We start from the raw sequence: 22,262 nt of genomic DNA, 5'->3' as shown, positions 1-22,262 counted from the left end.
AATCTGTTTACCGAATCTCATCTAAATCGGTTCAGCAGTTTAGATGTGAAGACGTAACAAACTTGCGCATTTATATTGTATGTACGTATGTATGTAAACTCTTTATTGTACAAAAGAAAATTAACAAAATACAACTGACAAACTTTAAGATACTTGTACAAAGGCGGACTTATCCCTTTAAGGGATCTCTACCAGTCAACCTTTGAGTGGATGAGAGGAGAGTGGGTGGGGGTGGGTGGTTTATATTAGTGGAAGGAAAATCTTTTTTTTGCGTGTTTACCTCTAACCCCATTTTATGTGACTCATGTTCAACTGTATGCCAACCAGGATTATTGCAAAACAATTAAAACATCAATCGTTGAGAGGAGAAATGGACTCGGCAACATTTTTGTGCAAACTTTGAGACAGCTCAAACGATAGAGAAAAGTTTACTGATTCCGAACATGTATGACTCACTATCTTAAAAAAATGTTGCTTAGTCAATTTCTCCTTTCAACTGTCATTATTAAGATTTACTTTTTATTCTTTCTATTTATCAATTTTCTGTAACTAAACCATAAAATGAATAATTATGAAAAAGACAATTTTAATCCAAAAAAATTAAGTCCCTATAGTACAGGGGTCGCCAACCAGTGGTAGGCGATCAACTGGTCGATCATGACTATTAGTCCAGTCGAACATAGCAAGGCCAAAAATATAAATACTGAACTATGCTGTTTTACTTAAGATTTCTAGAAGTATATGTATAATTGGTAATCACACAGGGTTTCGTCAGTAAATAATAGATCTTCAATAGTATATACTAGCTTTTGCTCGCAGCTTTGCCCACATGGAATTCCGTTATTGCGTGCTGTTCCCTCGGGAACTGTGCATTTTTCCGAGATTAAAAGTAGCCCATGACACTTTCTAGACTATAAACTATCTCTATGCCAAAAAACACATTGATCAGTCACTCCATTTTGTTGTGAAAGACGGCCAAAGATACAAACACACACACTTTCGCATTGATAATATTAAGTATGGATAACAAACTGATTCAACAATTGTACAGAATACTGTACTCAAATAACTTCATAATACATTTTATACTTACTCTTCAGATACGCAACAGTCATAATTAACTAACAGTGGCACTTTTATTTCACTTTTCTCATTTCCAAGCACAAAATGAAAGCAATTGCATTCACACTTCATCCATTTCTCTATTTCAACCTCCACTATCACTAAATAAAGAGAGCCATTCTGATCTAAATGGATTTTCAGTAAAAACATGCTTATAACATGACAGTCCAACAACAAATGACATCAGCTAGCTTTGCCCAAGTGATCTCTATATCTCCCAAACACTGTTTAACCTCCAATCTAGCACTATGTCAAGTGATTTTCACTAACCCAATGACGGCATAAAGTATCATTTCGAATGACAAACACCAGTCTATTTAAAAACCACTGACACAAGCTCCGAGCGCGCAAAAATGACTGAAACGCACAAAAATTACATCCTAATTGTCATTGTTTTAAGTTTAAACGATACAGTCACGATTTTAAGCGATCTCAGACACTTATTTTTGCATAAAATTTTAATATTTTGACGTTAATCCAGTTAGAAAAATTACGTGTTTTTAAAAACTTTATTTAACAATACTGCTTGTGTTATTGAGTTATGAATGACTGTTTTAGATACTTCCGTTGTTTTTATTTGCGTTAGTCAATATATTTGAGGATTTAATTGATGGGAACGGGGAAATAAACGATATATTACACTTACGGTGCATTGAAGTTGCTCTCGTCAATACTTGCAGTTTTTCACCCTTTTAAACTTGATAATCGATTATGGGTTACCACAGGACGCTTGTTAGATAACACACCAACACGACACAACTAGTAAAATATCGTTTTTAGGCGTATTCCGAGATAAAATTGCACGTTTCAGTCACTCCACTACACCATCCAAGTTTTGACGTTCAACCAGTCAGCCATTTTTCTTTCGGAACAACAAAAGCTGATAATGTTGCCAGCTGTGAATTTTTATTTCCCTTGCGTAATAAATTGTTAGGTTATTTAAACTTCTATTACGAAAGCAAAACCATTTTCACGACGTATTTGTTTGGTAAATATTACTTAATACGTCTTTGGCACAGCGGAAAGTTTGACCTTCAATGCATGACCATGTTAGGTATTGTAGGTATTTATCATAAGAAGATGTGTGATCCTATCCAGTTAAAAATCACTTAACTTGTTGACAAAGCACTCGACATAATGACTAATGACATATTTCTAGAGGACAATTAGTATTTTATCGTGTGACGTCATGATGACGAGTCGTGCGAAGTCATTGGGTTGACGTCACTTTTGAAATCGGGTCTAACACAATAATTTGTTATTTCCGTGACTGACAAATTGCAAATGTACCCACTGTTTGGAAAACCAAAGGCAAATCAAGATCAATTGTTATTGAACACTCGCGACATACGAATACGTGTCAATGTTTTCATAATTGAGGTAACCAGAAACCAACAGCATCAGCTGTTATGCATTGAGTATTGTTTTATCGTTCACATTACATGATTTGCACCGACTGTGGTTATTCAAATTTAATAACTACTACTAGCGATCCGCCCCGGCTTCGCATGGGTATAATTTTCAAAATATGCTTTCTAATAAAAGGCATTTTTAACCCCCGACGTGAAAGAGGGGTGTTATATGTTTGACCGCTATGTGTGTCTGTCTGTCTGTATGTGTGTATCTATGACACCGTAGTTCTTAAACGGGTGGACCGATTTGAATGCGGTTTTTTTTTAGAAAGCAGGTTTTTAGCAATGGTTCTGAAACATATTTCATCAAAATCGATTCAGCCGTTTTTGAGATATTGAACTTCGAAGTAACAAAGTGGGGGATTGTCCAGCTTTTTAGGGTTCCGTAGCCAAAATAGAAAAAACGGAACCCTTATAGTTTCGCCATGTCTCGCCTTATAGTTTTGTCATGTGTTGCTCTGGGACTATCAATGCTAGAAAGCTATTATTTTGCACGAATATATATGTAAACTATGCCGACAAAATGGGACAATAAAAAATTAAAAAAATATATTATTCCAAGTTTAGATATAAAATATACCTAAACTTGGAATATTCCGTACAAAATACGAAATCCTTAAAAAAATATTACTTAATTTTTTCGTAACGGCTACGGAACCCTATTTCGTGCGTATCCGACACAATCTTGGCCGGTTTTGTTGGTAAGGTTATAGTTTTTAGCTCCATTTCCAAAAAAACTGTAGGTTAACGAAACCTGTGTGTTACTACTAGATACTTACACCTTCCGTGAAAGATTACCTAACTGATAGTAAAACACCGCACTTAAATCCGTCGCTTAGTTCAAAAGATCTAAGCGTTCAGCGGGAAGTTACTTTTATTTAATACTATGTAAAGAAGAAGAATGAAGAAATAAGTAAACAGTTTTTCTCAAAAATGACCGTAAAAGTTGACATTATTCTTTACATATCAGGTGAAGTGCATAGTTTATGGTCAGCGAAAAATTAAAAGTTAAAAAGATTGCAGGCGCGCTAGCTGACAATAATGAATTAGCGCGCCTGCATATCAGTCACATTTTATTTAAAGTTAAAAAGGCCATGGAAATGTTGGCACAAGTCGTATACAGCCAAGTCTAATGGCCGGTATCAGATATTTTGTTGGAACTCCGGACTTTTTCTATTGGGTCTGAAATAGCTTGTGGTGTTTTCGGTGGAAAAATACACGTTTATTTTTAATGAAAAAAGGCGGAAAGCATAAGAAAAAATATAAAAAAAATATATAATATATTTTGAGAAAAAGTTTATTCTATTTCAGAATTATTCACCATTTTTGAGAAAAGCTTTATATTAGTCACGGCTGGAATAGCAATTGCTGGCTTCGTATTAGTTAAACGGACTCGCAAGCTCGTCCGTTTAATACTCATACTCAGCCAGCAATTGCCTATTTCCAGGCCACGACAATAATCTACTATTAATGACTTACGGTTACTTATATATTAAACATAATAATTAAGGGTGAAGCGTTTTAAATATTCATGTCATATACTTATTGAGAACATGAAGTATGACGAAGATATGAGAAGATAGGAGGGATAACGGAAAGCGCTGATGGTAAGAAATAATATTATTAAGGATTTGCAGGTTCGCTCTTTTTTCTCGTACAGTCAAAATTACTGTAAATAATTTATTCCATCAGGCGTCACTTATCCAAAAAATGTCTGTTCAAGTAGCTCTTCCACCTCCACACTGTAAAAACACACAAATCACACAAACCAATCTATCGCCATCACCACACAATACGCCTTACAAACTCAACCCGAGGATTTAGAGGATGAAGTTGCGGTGGATTGGTGGTGGTGGTTCAGACCACCATGAGTAAGTCACAAGAAATTTGTTTTATTACACATGATGAATGACATGATAATGACGTCATTTAGCAATTAACGTTATCTCATGTAAATAGGCAACTGGAGCACCTTTGAGTTTTGTTATCTACACCACAGAGTACATAAAAGCACAAGTACCTATGTATGTACAAAAGAAAAAATGTACTTAAGTAATTAATGTACTTACTTTGAAATAACGCAAATATATTTTTGATTTAATTTTACTGATGAAACTGAAGTGGTTTTTTTTATTTAAGAAATAATCAACATATTACATACAGCTAATGGTCCTGTTAATTTGACTGAACATCCTGTATATACGTAACGACTTTTTGAATAAAAAAAACTTTCTAAAACCTTTAAGGGGGTGTGAAGTCAATCTAACCCAATCGCTATCCGAAACATCTAAAATACTTTGTATAGTTTTGGAAATGATGATGATGCTGTCTTCCATGTCGTGTCCGACAAAGGCGAACCTTTAGGCTTGTTTATTATGTGCCTGAATATGGCTGGCAAAGCCAAACTTAGTCTTAAAGGTCCTATTACAAGGCGCGCAATGTAATTGACCACTATCCTTATACGTGTAAGTGTAGGAAGGTCTCGGGCGGGTCTTTATAATAAAACGTTTGGCATCCAGTGTTGCAAGCGATGCGTCCCAGGGAGGTCAGTTCTTGCGTTAGAGTTTTGGAAATACCAAACAGTAGGTACTCATGAATATGCCTCGGATGATAGATAAGATAACAGTGCGGCTTTGCGGATTGTATTTTCAGGAACCTTGTATTTTTAGAACTTTGTAAAATACATTATCGCGCTCTAAAGTAGAAATCATGTTCAGAGACAATAGCATTTTAAAAACTAATCGGCTACATTTAGGATGTACAGTTGGTTGCCTGTCAGCCAACATTCTCGTCCCTCTAAAAGGAAACTCGTGTACACCAAACCGTGACCAAAAGGAGAACCCCTCCCATTACACATGTTTTTTATACGCTTCTTTTACTTACACAGCGCTGTTCCCTCGGGAAGTGTGAACTTTTCCGGGATAAAAAGTAGCTTATGTCACTCTCGGGCTCAAACTATCTCTATGCCAAAAATCACGTCGATCCGTGGCTCGTTATGGCGTGAAAGACGGACAAATACACTTTCGCATTTATAATATTAGTAAGTAAGTATATTTTGACTCGCCTATAGTTAGCTCTTGTACATTACTTGTCGCCATTTCCAGAGGGTATAACCTCAGGCTGGATCTTGTTCTGTCCTCTGATGCTGTTCTCGGCTTCACGACTTTAATAATAATATAATAATATAATAATGTTTTTAATTCGGATTATTATCCATAGTTTGTTAGTTACAAAGCCTTATTTTTATGTTAGTACTTAAGTAAAGTTAATTAAATCTTGCTTAAAAACAATTCAATACTAGCTACTTGGTCGCTACTACATGCAAGCGATATCCATTAGAGCAGCCTCAGGCCGAGCACCGCGAGCCGAGCCATATTTTGTCGGTTTTTTGGCCGTGCTCAAAGGAGCCTCAGTCTGAGCCGTGCCTTTGGCAGCGTCTCCACTTGCGCGGCCTCGGAGCGAGGCAGCTGCTCGGCCCGAGGCTGCCTCTAGTGGATACGCGGCTTTGGAGCTGTTGGCGACGCGCTGCAGCAGGGACGCGGCGCGCTTGCGCATGATCGCGTGGAAGCCGTCCGTGCGCGCCTCCGCGAACATTCCTGACGCGCTGCAGCGCCTCTCCAGCCCCTTGTTTAGTGTAACCGTTTTCCCGGATACACTTATTTTACTATTCCGACTCGACTGGCCAATCAACTCTCTTTTCACTAGTGTTGATAGGTAAAATGTTATCTTTGATTACGCATTCTGCTCGCAGCTGCGTCGAAATATCAGAAGCTTAAAAAAGTTATATTCTTTAAAAACGAAGATAAAAGTCTATCACGAGTAATTATTGGAGTAGACACATTAACTTTATATATTAAGAAGAGTTCTATCGGACCACATTTTTTATTTTCATTCATTTTTTATGGAATAATCGAGGAAAACTAACAAAAATGCAACGTTGCCAGCTCAGCAGGTAGAAACGCTCTTAATTTCGTAGCAAACATGTTTAAGTAGCTGTTGTCCGCGACGCCGTCTGTGAATATTTCGCTTGTCGTTATTCCGCGGGAACAATGCAATTTGAAATTACCAGGATAACTATCCTCTCCTACTCAGGATCACAAACTATCTCTATACCAAATTTCATAATAGTTCTACGACTACCAGACCACACCGTATTTTCACGGGTATGAATCAGAAGAAGTACGAAAGCGCTCTTAGGATATCTTGATACTTAATCGGGGAGACATCCAAAATCTCCCCGTTTCTTTGCAAATTTTACCCCATCTTATCCCGCCGCTCGGGCTCCGTAGAGCGGCACGCATGCGCGGGCGAGGGCGCGGCCCCAACTGGGGCACTGGGGCAACCCCTGGCCTCTAACGAGGTCACCGGTGCACATCCACCTCCACAGCTCAAAAACAGCTTAAGAACAACCTGTTTAACACAAAAATCTACTTGAACGCAGTGGGTTAAATTTGAAATCATTTTGGCGGGAAACTGGCGGTTGGGGTAATTTGAAACGTCATTTTTGATCGATCGTAGATTTTGAAATGTTTTTGTGTTGGATTGTGCACTTTGTGATGATGTAGGAAGGTTGTTTTGGTTGTAGAGGGTAGTTTTTCTTTAGATTGCTCTAGTTTTCATTGAGCGTTATTGCCTGGGCATTCATTGAGCTCAGGTCATTGAGGAAGAGATGTTAATGGACATTGTAACACAATTTTAATCAATATAGGCGTTTAGCGCAAAACACACTTATTAAGAGGGTCGTGGATCCGATCCCGGGCTTGTACCTCTAAATTTTTTTAAATTTATGTGGGAAATTGCATTTGAAATATACCATGAGATTTACGGTGAAGGAAAACATCGTGAAGAAACCGTGTGTGAAGTTTCCGATTCGCATTGGGCCCGCATGGGAACTACGGCCCAAGGCCTTTCGTTTTGAGAGGAGGCCTGTGTAAAGCAGTAGGACGTATATAGGCCGAGGTGATGATGAGATGATGACGTTTATTTAAAATGTGCATCTAGCAATTGAGCCCCTTTATTAATTTGTTTCTCTACCATGTCATATTATTGATACATAGAGAGAATCTGCATCTGTGATCGTTTTGCGATCTAGTCATTTTGTAGATTCAGTCGTTTTGATACCGACCCTTTGAACAACTGGAGAGTCCAGTAGTCCGAGAACCTACATGACTACGATATTTGAGGTCCCGGGTTTAATCCCCGGTCTAGACAGATATTTGTATTAAAAATACGAATGTTTGCTCTCGACTACGTAGGTGTCTTACTTATACGTATTTAAGTATCTACCTATTTAAGTTTTTTTATCCGTTGCTTAGGACTTACCCGTAGCACAAGCTTAGCTTAGTTTGTGTCTAGGTCTAGTGGTATCAGATGCCCAGCGGTATTTACTTATTTTATTTGTCTAAAGACAAATTATAAAATTAATGATTACATCTTGGACAGGGATGTTTGAAAAAAAATCCGACCCGCTTTGGCGATCGCAACTCAGCTCCGCATTACTTTCCCGCTCTGGGAGGCTACTTTAAAATGCGAAAATCCAAGTTCGTATCGTACCGTCCCTCTCACACTCGTATTAAATAATATTAGTGGCAGCGAGACGGCAAGATACGAAGTTCGAATTTAGCAATCCGTAGTACAGGGCCTGTTCCGCTATTCTACTTCGTTTTTTTAGCATTGGAGAGAAGGTAAGCGATCTCGACGTGTCTTTTTATTGAAAAACACTTTTAAAAATAAGTCACAGCAAATATGTACCTAACAATTAGCACGGACATATATGATCGTTTACATTCTTTTGGTAATTATAAGTACCTAATAGTTACTGTTTTTAAAAACGTTTTTAATTTAAGTTATAATATCAATTGCATGAGATAATTTTTTGAAAAATGTATTAACCAGTGTGTAATCGCCATACGATAAATAAATAGTAAAAAGACTTGTCAAGATTGTTTACCCTTTTTCTAATGCTAAAAAAAACGAAGTACCTATAGCTCCGCGCCTCCGCAGCGCTGCTCCAAATACTTTCACGCTCCGCCTCCGCTATCTAGCTCCATGCCTGCCTATAGACGGACAGTCCATAACTCCGCTCCGCATTACTCTCTTGCTCCGTTCCGCTGCCTCGCTCCGCTCCAGTGAACAGGCAGCCTTAAGCGTTGTAATCGTGGACAAAATCAATTTTATCAAATAACACTATCATCTATTCTTTAACTTTAATCATGCTAATTGTGCATTAATAATATTTTCACTTGGCATAATGACCTACTGGTATGTATTTTGCGTTGCAATCACATTTGAAATGGCGGCTTAGTAAGCAATAGACCTCGCTAATCTGTCTTTGTATTGCTTAATTATTAAAATAAATGTTCGCCGCGCAACTGAAAGCGAAAACCCCCGTATCTGGTCCATTTTGAAAAAATACAAAACTTTATTCTGCAAAAACCGGTCTAGTGCGAGTCAAACTCACGCACCGAGGGTTCCGTGCAAATTCGTAAGTAGGTATAGGTAGTGCCACCAGAGTTGAGGTCACGGTCACAAATCAAAAACACGCACACCCACAAACTTATCATATCGGTGTGGGTGTGCTGCAAAGTATTTTACTATCTCCTTCCTCTTTGATATATCCGTTTATTCAATGAAGGAGTACTTATTAGTAGAAAATGATAAATTCAAATTCATTTATTTTCATGTAAGACACATAATAATAATAATAAACATTAAAAGACGTCTAATTTGTTTACAAAAAAAAAATCTTTATTTCAACTTATTTACAAGTATTATTTTATTTTACGTACAAAATCCAGAAGATAACTGAAACTTTATTGGCTACATTTGACTAAATGCCACGGGCATATATAAATAAGTGAATGCTAGCATTAAAATTACGATTTACATTGTATTCTCCACGTCACAACCATTTAAAATAAGACATCGTAGGTTACATGCGGTGCTCGAATAAAGTAACTATAATACCCCTAATTCTGGGGAAACTAGCGACCTATGGTAACATTTTTTAATTTACGTCATTGCACCTCTTTAGTTCTTGGCTGTATGGATGTCAAAGGCGTGACCTGCGACATTTTATTATTAAAAAAAAAGTTACCCGCGAAAAAAGCTTCTGCTTCGAAATTTTATTACAATACAATTTCGTTAAAACTACGTTAATAATACATGTCTCATTTATTATAAGGAAGCCGAATAATTAAGAAGCACCAAATAGTTTACTATTTAATATCCTAATGAGTAATGAATAAAGGAGTACCTTGAAAGCACTTGTCATTAGAAAGAGATCATAATAATTTACGCTTCTTCATTTTTAAGGTTAGTTTCGTAATTATTTATCCGACTTTTAATTATTTTCCAGCTAATAGGTAATACTACAAAAAAACAGCAACTTTGATCTAGCATTTATTTCACACAAAAATTATATTATATGTACCTAGGTTTTCCACAGTATCAATTACGGATCGTAGGTATATTCCGTTAAGCACATTAACCGCGGCCATAAATGTTAATCATGCTAGTTTTGATCATCTTTGCTCACTTAAAAAACTATATTATACCTTTAGTGCGGTTCCGCGGATCCAAATCAGGGAGACTACAAAATTCAAAGTTCGTATCGTACCGTCCCTCTCGCTCTCGTATTAAATTATGTAAGCTTCACCGGGACGGCGAGATACGCAGTTCGAATTTTACACTTCTGATGACGGAAATCTGATTACGGAACCATTATAAGTTCTTATAACTACTCCAGACTGTATTTTCACGGATTCCGGTCGGTTTCCTATCGGACGTAGCGCGTATCTACTCTTGAACGAGAAGTTCTTGTATCATTTCTCAAAGGGCCGGCAAATCATCCGTAACTCAGCTTGAGTTATGGATGTCCATCGGCGGCGGAATTAATCATGAATCAAGAAATGAATTCTCATGCCATGGGTTTCTGACAGAATATCAGCACTGCAGGTTACTGCAGTATATGCTGAGTCAGCGCCTATTCTAGACATCGTCGCAGGCCTCTCAATTTATCAATTTAAAGAATAACAAGTGAACTTTATTTTGGTGCTAGTTTTAAGTAAAAAAAGGTATTATTGTATACTTTCTATTGTACTTTGAGCTTTGTATGCTGTTTTAAATAAATATTCTATCTATCTATCTATCTATCTATCTCATTGAAGAAATCAATCGTCAGTCAAGAAATCATACGTCAATCAAGAAATAAATCAAGGAACTAAACACCAGTCAAAAAATCGATCAAGAAATCAATCGATCAATAATCTTGGTTGTGATTTCTTCAAATCATAAAAACAAATCTAATCAAGAAATCTATCATCAACCAAGTGACTAAACATCAGTCAAAAAATCAACCATCAATCAAGAAATCAATCGTCAGTTGAAATAAGTTTTTGGTAAATATTCAATTTTTAATACAAGCTTTTTTTGCTGACTGTACTTGTATTGTCACGCAAACTACATTTGCATACCAAATTATTGTTATAATTATTAAAAATACCACATTTCAAGCCAATCCAACTACTGGAAGTTGGTCCAATTTGACTTCCAAGATTTGATTACAGACAGACAGACCTTGTAAAAACCAATCATCAATCAAGAAACCAAATCATCAATATAGGTCATATTTAAAAAACAGGTATGAGCTCTCTCGGCGTATTAGCTAACGGGTCGTCGATAACTAGCAACATGTTGAACGACAAATACAGCGCCGCGGCCGACGCGATGTGCCACAAGTCGTGGCTGTCGTAGAACTGGAGAGAAGAGCACACAGCGTTGCGGCGGCGGGACTGGGCGGGGGTTTCCTGAAAAAAAAAAATGATGACTCGTTTTGGAGCCGAAACGCGTCGTGTATGACATGACGGCTTACTAGAGTTGATATTTTTCGCTTTAATAATTTACGGGTTGTTTTGCAGTAACAAACTCATTTACCGACCTTGGGCTTCATGACAAGAAAATTAGTACGGGCAACGACTCATTTACCGACCACGGGTTTCATGACAAGCACAGTTAGGTCGGGGTTTTATTTGGGGTTGCAACCAAGGTAGCCTGCATGTTAGTGTGAACTGACGGTTAAATGTGATGCCGTCTCCGTCTATTCGAACAAAACAAATAGAGACGGCATCACATTTAACCTGTCCTCTCCCAGAGGCACAAATTTGTGCCCAAATTCCTTTGATCCTGTTATCCTGGGAGATGACAGATTAACCGTCAGTTAAGACTAATCAATGGATGGTGAAACAGCCCCTTAATGTATACTCACAGCCCAGCGCGTGTGTCCGTCCAGGAATAAGTATAGCGCCACACCCCAGCAGACGTGCGCGAGCGCGCCGAACACCCACGCTCGGATCGGGACCTGCACACGGTGTGGACACATCAGGATAGGGTTGCGAACCGTTCTGTTTACCCAGGACATGTGTATTTTAGATTTTTTAAAATTGCATCACCAAAGAGGTAACACAAGTATTTTTTTTAGAAAATTAGCCTGCATAGTGTAAAAAAATCTAGTGTTAGGTTGGTCAACCTAACGGTCTTATGAAATTTGACAGATTGCGTACAAAAAACTGTTGCTACCAATCCTATCAAAAACAGTAAGTAGCCGTATTAAAAAAAAAACTTAGTGTGTTTGGTTGGCCAACCTGGCGCCCATCCGAAAGAGTAGCAAATAAAAAAAAAACAAATTCGCGGGAACCTTGCGAATTTTCCGTGGTCATTTTTTGAGATTGCGAATGTAAACTTACAAAAATGGAATCATCGAGTGCTAGTGACATTTCTTTCCTATTCATTGTTTAGCATGAGTTTTTTTTCGTCTACTATTCCTGTAATAGTTGAAAGAAAAGCAGATTATGCACCTCGCATTAAGTAATTTATATTGCTTTCGTGCTTTTTAAAGACTCCAAATCGGCACTCGGTGCAATAATAAATAACTTTCTGCTTGGTGCAACAATCCTTACTATTATAAAGGGAAAGTGAGTTTGTTTGTTTGTTTGTTTGTTACGCTTTCACGCCGTAACTACTGCACCGATTCCATTGAAATTTTGCATACGTCATATTAGAGGTCCAGAATAAATAATAGGATATTTTTATCCCGAAAAAAATTGCCATTCCCAAGGGATGACCAAAAGTTTGTTTTTGTATTCTAACCGCGGAGCTGACTGAGCTGACTTAATAATGTGTTAAAAAGCATGCTTGCTTGCTTGCTGCACCATTTCTTGCATAATCACATGCTTGCTTACACGATTGCTTCCACGCTTGCTTGCATGATTTAATGCATGCTTGCTTGCATGCTTGAATGCAGGCTTGAATGCATGCTTACTACTAGCACTATTTCTTGCAAAATTTCATGCTTGCTTGCATGCTTGAATGCATGCTCGAATGCATGCTTGCTTGCACTATTCCTTGCATAATTACATGCTTGCTTACATGCTCACTTACATGCTCACTTGCATGCCTGCTTGCATGCCTGCTTGCATGTTTGTTTGCTTGCTTGCATGCTTGCTTGCATGCTTGCTTGCATGCTTGCTTGCATGCTTGCTTACATGCTTGCTTGCAGCAGAGCTTGCAACATTCCTTGCATAATTACATGCTTACTTACATGCTCACTTTCATGCTTGCTTGCATGCTTGCTTGCATGCTTGCTTGCATGCTTGCTTGCATGCTTGCTTGCATGCTTGAATGCAGCTTTGAATGCATGCTTGCTTGCATGCTCGAATTCATGCTTGCTTGCACTATTCCTTGCATAATTACATGCTTCCTTACATGCTTGCTTACATGCTGACTTGCTGCATGCTTTAATGCATGTTTGCTTGCATGCTCGAATGCATGATTGCTTGCACTATTCCTTGCATAATTACATGCGTCCTTACATGCTTGCTTGCATGCTTGCTTGCATGCTTGCTTGCATGCTTGCTTGCATGCTTGCTTGCATGCTTGAATGCATGTTTGCTTGCATGCTCGAATGCATGCTTGCTTGCACTATTCCTTACATACTTGCATGCTTGCTTGCATGCTAGAATGCAGCTTTGAATGCATGCTTGCTTGCACTATTCCTTGCATAATTACATGCTTCCTTACATGCTCACTTGCATGCTTGCTTGCATGCTAGAATGCAGCTTTGAATGCATGTTTGCTTGCATGCTCGAATGCATGCTTGCTTGCACTATTCCTTGCATAATTACATGCTTCCTTACATGCTCACTTGCATGCTTGCTTGCATGCTAGAATGCAGCTTTGAATGCATGCTTGCTTGCATGCTCGAATGCATGCTTGCTTGCACTATTCCTTGCATAATTACATGCTTCCTTACATGCTCACTTGCATGCTTGCTTGCATGCTAGAATGCAGCTTTGAATGCATGTTTGCTTGCATGCTCGAATGCATGATTGCTTGCACTATTCCTTGCATAATTACATGCTTGCTTGCATGCTTGCTTGCATGCTTGCTTACATGCTCACTTGCATGCTTGCTGGCTTGCTTGCTTGCTTCTTTGAAATGTTAATGGTTAACGCGAGCGAAGCCGCGGGTAAAAGCTAGTCTTCTATAAGATCATCTTTTAAGACATGTGTGGTGTCGGGTTAGAATTACACCTCTCCATTTCCTCCGTGGATGTCTTAAGAGGCGACTGAGGATATAGGTTAAGGTATACCGTAGGCGACAGGCTAGCAACCTGTCACTATTGCACCGTTTTTGTCAAACTTTAAACATGAAATTGCTAAGAGTGGCTCCGAAGCGGTAACGTTTCGTGTGCTCTGCCTACCCCATTTGGGAATACAGGCGTGATGTTTGGTGTGTGTGAGTGTGTGTATCTTTTTGTATTTTTTAAAAGTTATTTTCGTTCTAAAAGAATCCAACGAAGCTTAAATTGAGTACACTCGTCTCAACTTGCTAGGTTTAGGGTGAATCGTCTTGTTTTTTAACTCCCGACGCAAAAAGAGGGGTGTTATAAGTTTGACCGCTATGTGGCACAGTAGCTCTTAAACGGGTGGACCGATTTGATTGCGTTTTTTTTTATTTGAAAGTAGGTTTATAGCATTTTATACTTACACTGAACGTATATCCATACTTTAATATTATAAATGCGAAAGTGTGTGTGTTTATATGTATGTTTGTCTATCTTTCACGTCGAAACGGAGCGACGGATCGACGTGATTTTTGGCATAGAGATAGTTTATGGGCCAGAGAGTGACATAGGCTACTTTTTATCCCGGAAAAATATACAGTACCCGAGGGAACAGCGCGCGATAAACGAATACCACGCGGGCAAAAGCTAGTAGTTAATGTTTAAACTTAAATTCTTAAAAAAAATAGTTTATTCGACACACTTTTTTTTTTTCAAGTACAGGGTTGCCTGACACCCGTCCTGTTTTCCTAAGACATGCCCTGCTTTTTGGTGATTTACTGTCATTCAGTATAAATAGAGAAGTCTTGTTTTGTGTTTACTCGTATAATATTAGATAGGCTATTGATTTGTGTGCGTTCGTCTGTATAGTCGTACCGTCTCCCGGTGCGCGAGTTTGGCGACCACGTAAGCTAGCAGATAGAGCACGGCGTTGCCCATCAGCACGGCCAGCAGGTGGCGCGCCAGGTCCTTGTTGTGCTCGTACATGCTGTTAAATATGTATTTTGTTAATCATTTCATTTTTAATACAAGCTTTTTTGTTGACTGTACTTTTAGGGGAAAAATACGTGGGGGAGTGAATAGGTCTTGTGCGGGTTACTTCGACTCGTTTACTGATCTCTCGAAGTACCACTGAACAGAACTCTCTCCATACATTATGAACGTACGTGAAAAAAAAAAGAATCAAATGATTTATTCAGTAAATAGGCCGCAATGGCACTTTTACACGTCATTTTTTTAAACTACCAGCGCTTTCGGAAAGACCATCATTGCCAAGAAGAATGCGCCGCAAGAAACTTGGCAGAAAGTCATTTTTTCATCAAAATATAATTACAAATAAAATACTTAAAAACTATATTATACAATTAAAGAAAAAAAATACAAAAAATAATAATACAGGAAATACAGGGATGTATGGGTCCTTAGTCCATGCTAGCTTATATACTAGAATATCTCTTAGGTACTGAGATGGCGGCGTGGCTTATCTGGATTGATCGCGCGTGAGATAGATATCACTGCATTCCAAATCAATCGACACGATCCAGACAAATCATGTGCGAGCCATGGCACAGTACTTTTTGCCCGTAGTTTTTTTTTATTCGACTGGTTGGCAAACCAGCAAGTGGGTCTCCTGATGGTAACAGATCACCACCGCCCATAAACATCTGCAACACGCAGATGCGTTCCCGACCTAGAGGCCTAAGATGGGATACCTCAAGTGCCAGTAATTTCACCGGCTGTCTTACTCTCCACGCCGAAACACAACAGTGCAAGCACTGCTGCTTCACGGCAGGATTAGCGAGCAAGATGGTGGTAGCAATCCGGGCGCACCTTGCACAAGGTCCTACCACATGCAAGTTATTATAGTACATTGTTGTAAAGGCTAGAAAGTAAGCAATAGACGAACGAGTTAGTTTAATATAATACGATAAAACGAGTTTATCTATTGCACTTTTAGCCGAGACTAAACAATGTGCTTTTCACGACCACTGCGAGGAAATAAAATACATTTATCACAATGTGTGCTACCGTTTTCGCGCTCACCAGTTGGCGCCACTGTAGACGAAGGTCCTGCCTGCAGTATAGTGGATAGTTTGTTATTACGGGCGTGAAAACGAAATTTACATTTAAATCGTATTTAATGCCTTAAAACCGTACCTTAAAATTAGCGAGCATGCCACAGTGTTGCGTAGTCCCGTTTTATTCGAAAAAAAGGGAGGACAAAGGTTTCCGAAAGACAAAACTGTCTCAAAACACAGACATTCATTGCCCCGGAACGCATAATTGCCATAAACAATTTCAGGTATTGCAAAATATCCACAAAACTATTCTAATTATAAATAAACCCGCGTAGCTCACCCAAAAACGGTGACATTTGACATTCCGGAGCCCTCTCGCTACACCAGCGCCTCTAGCGGCGAACTCATAGCGACCCGCAACTCCCGCTCCCGGTAACAACCCGCAAGCGACTCACCCTAGGCCGGCGAGCGCCCAATTGGCGGCGTTGGCGACCGCGAGCAGCGCGGCGCGCGCGCCGTACGCCGGCCGCAGGAACGACGCCACGCCGCCGGGACGCGCGTACAACGCCGCCACCGTCCGGCTGAATATCGCACGCTCTGTCACAAATATATAACTACGATCAGAAATACATTACTACGGTTAGAATCACATAAATACTGTCAGAAACTGATCACTACTGTCAGAAACATAAATACTATCAAATTCGAATAACTATGGTCAGAAACACATAGCTACGGTCAGAATTACATAGCTACGGATAGAAACACATAAGGCGAGAAAAAATATAACTAATGTCACAAACATATACTTAACTACGATCAGAAACACATTACTACGGTCAGAATCACATAAATACTGTCAGAAACACATAAATACTGTCAGAATCTAATAACTTTTGTCAGAAACACATAACTACGGTGAGAAACAAATAACTACGGTTAGAGGCACATAACTACGGTCAGAAATACACAACTACTGACAACAACACATAACTAATGTCAGAAACATATAATTACGATCAAAAACACATTACTACGATCAGAATCACATAACTACGGTGAGAATAACATAAATACTGTCAGAAACTGATCACTACTGTCAGAAACATATAAATACTATCAGAATCTAATAACTTCTGTCAGAAACACAACTACTGACAGAGAAAGATAACTTTAAATTTGAATTGACGACATTCTTGTCGATTTCGCACACTCACATACTTTCGCATTTACAATATTAGTAGTACAGAATATTCCCTTACCTATCTGGAACTGCCCGACGTAGTATATCTTCATGGTGAGTACGAAACACGTCGCCAGGTGCAGTATCGTGAAGAACACCCAGAAGTACACGCTCGGGTACACGATGCCGAACAGGCCTGCGGGGGAGACAGGTTTGAACAGGTCTAGCGCGTCGGACTCGCGCACGAAGGGTTCCGTACCATTATCTATAGAATATTAGACACTAGCAAAAAGCGGCAAAACAATCACGTTTGTTGTATGGGAGTCCTCCTTTCATATTTATTTTATTCTATTTTTAGTATTTGTTGTTATAGCGGCCACAGTAATACATAATTTGTGAAAATTTCAAGTGTCTATTACTACGACCCAAGAGATAGAGCCCTGTGACAGACAGACAGCGAAGTCTCAGTAACAGGGTTCCGTTGGCACTCTTTGGGTTCGGAACTCTAACAAATTAAGTCGTATTAAATATTGTAAATCTTCTTAAAAATATAAATATACCTCATTGAGTTTCCTGCCGGATTCTTCTCAACAGAGGTTTTTCCGAACCGGTGGTAGATTTTTTTTTGTCATTCATAAGTGCTTGTTATAGCCTAAATTGAACGAAGATATTTTGACTTGAACTGATTTTAGCCAGCTTTTGATGTAAAGCAGGTAGAGTCTGGCTGATGAAAGCTGAACCCGCAAAATCGCCAGGTATCACCATAGAATAAGTAAAGTGACAATTAGGTATGCCTAATCGAAGAAGAATCGTGCCTACTTTATGCTTCTCTGTCTATCACATGACAACGATATGTTGAATATAAAAATGTTTAAAACAAACATTTTTGAGAAAAAGTGAATCTTAGGAACCACAATTGTATTAGTATCAAAATATTTTGCCATGCCTACTAACCTACAAATTCGGTCACCGCATCTAAACACTCTTATTTCTATTTGCACAAGGCTTCCCTCTCTGCTTGTTTTTGTTTGAATTTGCTTATCATGGTTAAAATAATCTGTGGCACACCACTTTTGATTGTTTCGCCCTACTAAACGCAACAAGTCGCATAGATAATAGCACAAGCTCAAGTGTCTGTTTTCTTACAGCCTTATTCATAAAAAAACCTTAATTGAGGTTTGATCGGTCTGTTACTTAGCAGACTGATTAAGCTTGTTAGACGGTTGTCAAGAAGTATGATTCATAAACACTTGCTAGCAGTCTGCTAGTTGTTGAGCTGCTGATAGACGGATTAGACGCGTTATGTTGGCCACCTTGACAAATCAAAGACAAAAATGGCCTAATCGATAATTTAAATAAAAAAATTGACAGCAGTGACAGCAAATAGCAGGAAAAAAAAAAAAAAGCGTGATGTTTGTTTTCCCGCCATTACCGATCCGCATGTTTACGTTGTGCAAAAAGCCATAATTATGTTAATCATCCTAATTTTTTTCATATTTATTGTTAATTTATTGTTGCTAATTTAGAGGATTTTAAATACAAATTCCTGAAAATAAATTTTCAGTTTTTTTTTTAATCTTTGCGTAGCCTTCTCTATAAATGTCTTCGGTATGGTTTTTTGCTCTTGTCAAAGTCAGCTGTTCAAAGTTGTGGCGGCCATTTTGACTTAGCAGGGAGATAAAGGAGGGTCTACGGTCCTCTAACTTAGCAGAGCCTTGATCGACTGATTAGCGCTAACAGACGTTTATGAATCATGTTTTTTAGCATCGGCCTTCAAGGAGGCTCTAACTTTTTATGAATTAAGGCTGTTATACTCTTTGGTCTGATTGCCCATGACATTTGAATAATGTTGCCACTCAAATAATAGCTGGGTTCAGCTTTCATTAGACAGACTCTAGAAAAGTGTATTTGGTGTGCTTTCCTTTAGAAGTCAGACATACTGACCAATAGCCATGACGACGGCAAGCAGCATGTAGGTGGAGTGCGCGTTCGCGTTCACATCGGGGTGACGGTTCTGGTACAACTTCACCATACACAGCACAGCTATCGCGTACATGAACGACGAATCTGCATTGACAAAGCAATACAATGCATATCGAAAATACAAACTGAAACATAGACGCACAGAAAAACCAGAAAAAGAGACCACCGCTGGGACGACGCAGGTCCTCACCATTCCCTATACTACCACTGGACTCCCTCTGGTCTGGTCTGATCTGGTCTGGTTTGGTCTGGTTAACTTATTATATGTACGTTTACAATTAATACCTACCTATAACCCGTAAAAAAAGTTTTTTTATGTTAGAGGGGGGGGGGTCACCTGTCCGGAAGCAATCACCACCGTTTCACAGGTGTTCTTTCTCCATCTACTCGTACATTCGTACAGTACCCAGCCATAAAGATTGCACATCGGTCTTTGGAAAGAGACTCGGTTAAATTTGGCTTCGCAGAGCGTTGTCACACTACTTATGTGACGTTTGTCAGTCGTTGTACAGGTGCAATAGAGTACGGACGCATTTAGATTAAAATATATAAAAAGAGTGCCCCGGGCGGAATAATATATATATATATATATCATATATAAACAGTTTTGTCGCACCTACGATTCAGACTGATTAGTAGGAGCATGAAATTTTCAATTACTTTCTACGACGAAATCGGGAAATCGGGATATCTTGTATACCTACTATACTTTTTTAAAACCTAAATCAGAAGGCGGCAAATTTTTTTTCCGCCCCGGGCGGATAATACCATCGCTACGCTACTGGACTGGGCACATTAAAAATAAGGATTAAAAAAACTGTAGGTACTATGCGGTCGTCAATATATATCCATAATAGCGTTTGAGAGAGAAATAGCCCAGATTTGATGCTCAGATCAGACTACTATAGACTTACCAAACTGGAAGTTCATCTTGTTAGGGCAGAGATGGTAGCAGGCGGAGAGAACTCCCTCCATGCTGAGAGCGAGGCCCATCGAGTAGAAGATGCCCGAGTGGGGGGGGATGCCCAGACCCTGGGGACAGCACAATCAGGCGGTGAACAGGCTCTTACGGCCGGAGGGAGGCTGCTACTGAATCAGTGGTCTACATATTGGCTGCATGTGCACTTACCATCATCAGGTCAATTTCTGGTCAGTTTTAAATCATCCATACTAATATTATAAATGCGAAAGTGTGTGTGTTTGTATGTTTGTCCGTCTTTCACGTCTAAACGGCCACTGCCACTGCCACTGTAATTTTGCCGAAACGTCAAGGTAAATATTACTCGTGTGTGTTAGCGTGATAAGTCCTGGACGTGGTATCTTGACTATGGATCGACGTGATTTTTGGCATAGAGATAGTCTAGTCATTATATAAGTTGTAGGCCGTCCGGTGTTAGACAGGCCTTCTCCATTTAAAAAAAGATATCGGCAATCTCGACTCCGAGAAGTGATCTGATACACTTAACTCGGGGACGTATACTGAATATCGAAAATTAATATATCTAAAGTTAAAGTCGACGGTCAAAATACCTCAAGTAAGTTAGGTTAGGTTAGTTTCGATAATTTAAGTATCGATATTTTAATTTTCGATATTTAGATATACGAGTACGTGCTCCTATATTCAACTCCAAAGGTTTAGCAATAGTAGATTATTGTCGTGGCCCGGAAGTAGGCAATTGCTAGCTAAGTGTAAAACGTGTATTAAACGGACGAGCTTGCGAGCCAGCCGAGACTAATAAATAGGTACAAAGCTTTTCTCAAAAATGGTGAATAATTCTGAAACAGAATAAACTTTTTCTCAAATATATTATAACATATAATTTATTCCAATATTTTTCTTATGCTATCCCGCCTTTTTTCATTAAAAATAAACTGCAGGTGTATTTTTCCACCGAAAACACCACAAGCTATTTCAGACCCAATAGCAAAAGTCCGGAGTTCCAACAAAATATCTGATACCGGCCATTAGACTTGGCTGTAAACGACTTGTGCGAACATTTCCATGGCCTTTTTAACTTTAAAAAAATTGTGGCTGATTGCAGGCGCTAATTCATTATTGTCGAGCTAGCGCGCCTGCAATCTTTTTAACTTTTTAATTTTTCGCTGACCATAAACTATGCACTTCACCTTCTGATATGTAAAAATAATGTCAACTTTTACGGACATTTTTGAGAAAATTATTATAAAGGTTGTTATCTTTTTTTTTATTCGACTGGATGGCAAACGAGCAAGTGGGTCTCCTGATGGTAAGAGATCACCACCGCCCATAAACATCTGCAACACCAGGAGTATTGCAGATGCGGCGCGTTGCTAACCTAGAGGCTAAGATGGGATACCTCAAGTGCCAGTAATTTCACCGACTGTCTTACTCTCCACGCCGAAACACAACAGTGCAAGCACTGCTGCTTCACGCAGGATTAGCGAGCAAGATGGTGGTTGTAATCCGGGCGGACCTTGCACAAGGTCCTACCATCTGCTTTCATCTGTTGGTTGTCCCATACAATGTACCCACCTGAGTGTTCCCTCTCGCTCGCACCTGTCGCGCTCTCACTCGCACCATGAATACTATCTATTAGTCTAGTTGTACCATACAATGTACCCGCCTCAGTGTTTCCTCTCGCTCGCACCTGTCGCGCTCTCACTCGCACCATGCATACTATCTATTAGTCTAGTTGACCCATACAGTGTACCCACCTCAGTGTTCCCTCTCGCTCGCACCTGTCGCGCTCTCACTTGCGCCATAAAGGCCAGCCCGAGCAGCACGTATCCCACGTTAGAGTATACGTGGTTGAAGTCAGACAGCGACCAGAGAGGGTGCGCGCAGAGGAAGTTGTAGTAACACAGGTCCTGGTCCCCCGTTTGGAACACCATCTGTTGGTTATAACAAGTAATAACAATTTTAGGACCCGTTTTAAAATAAGTTT

The 22,262-nt window shown here is 39.3% G+C and overlaps 2 protein-coding genes across 2 annotated transcripts in view; both read right to left on the bottom strand.

Moving 5' to 3' along the window:
- PTP-ER (Protein tyrosine phosphatase-ERK/Enhancer of Ras1) overlaps window positions 1–6,128 on the bottom strand; it is a 24,373-nt gene extending 18,245 nt beyond the window's left edge. The window contains exon 1 of the mRNA XM_074109065.1: window positions 6,034–6,128. Coding sequence (XP_073965166.1) covers window positions 6,034–6,128 — 95 coding nt within the window. The remainder of the gene's footprint in view (window positions 1–6,033) is intronic.
- Window positions 6,129–9,280: 3,152 nt separating this feature from the next.
- Window positions 9,281–22,209, bottom strand: LOC141444000 (SID1 transmembrane family member 1-like; the record flags this gene model as incomplete). Its single annotated transcript, XM_074109452.1, is given in 8 exon segments — window positions 9,281–11,341; window positions 11,800–11,892; window positions 15,031–15,142; window positions 16,628–16,769; window positions 17,435–17,551; window positions 19,300–19,422; window positions 20,253–20,370; window positions 22,033–22,209. Coding segments are annotated over 8 exon segments (1,059 nt in total), but the record flags the coding sequence as incomplete, so codon positions are not given.
- Window positions 22,210–22,262: the final 53 nt, after the last annotated feature.

This window comes from Choristoneura fumiferana, chromosome 28 (genome assembly GCF_025370935.1).
Source record: "Choristoneura fumiferana chromosome 28, NRCan_CFum_1, whole genome shotgun sequence".
NCBI lineage: Eukaryota > Metazoa > Arthropoda > Insecta > Lepidoptera > Tortricidae > Choristoneura > Choristoneura fumiferana.
Note: the sequence above shows the minus strand (reverse complement) of the source record. Positions and strands in the feature narration are given on the sequence as shown.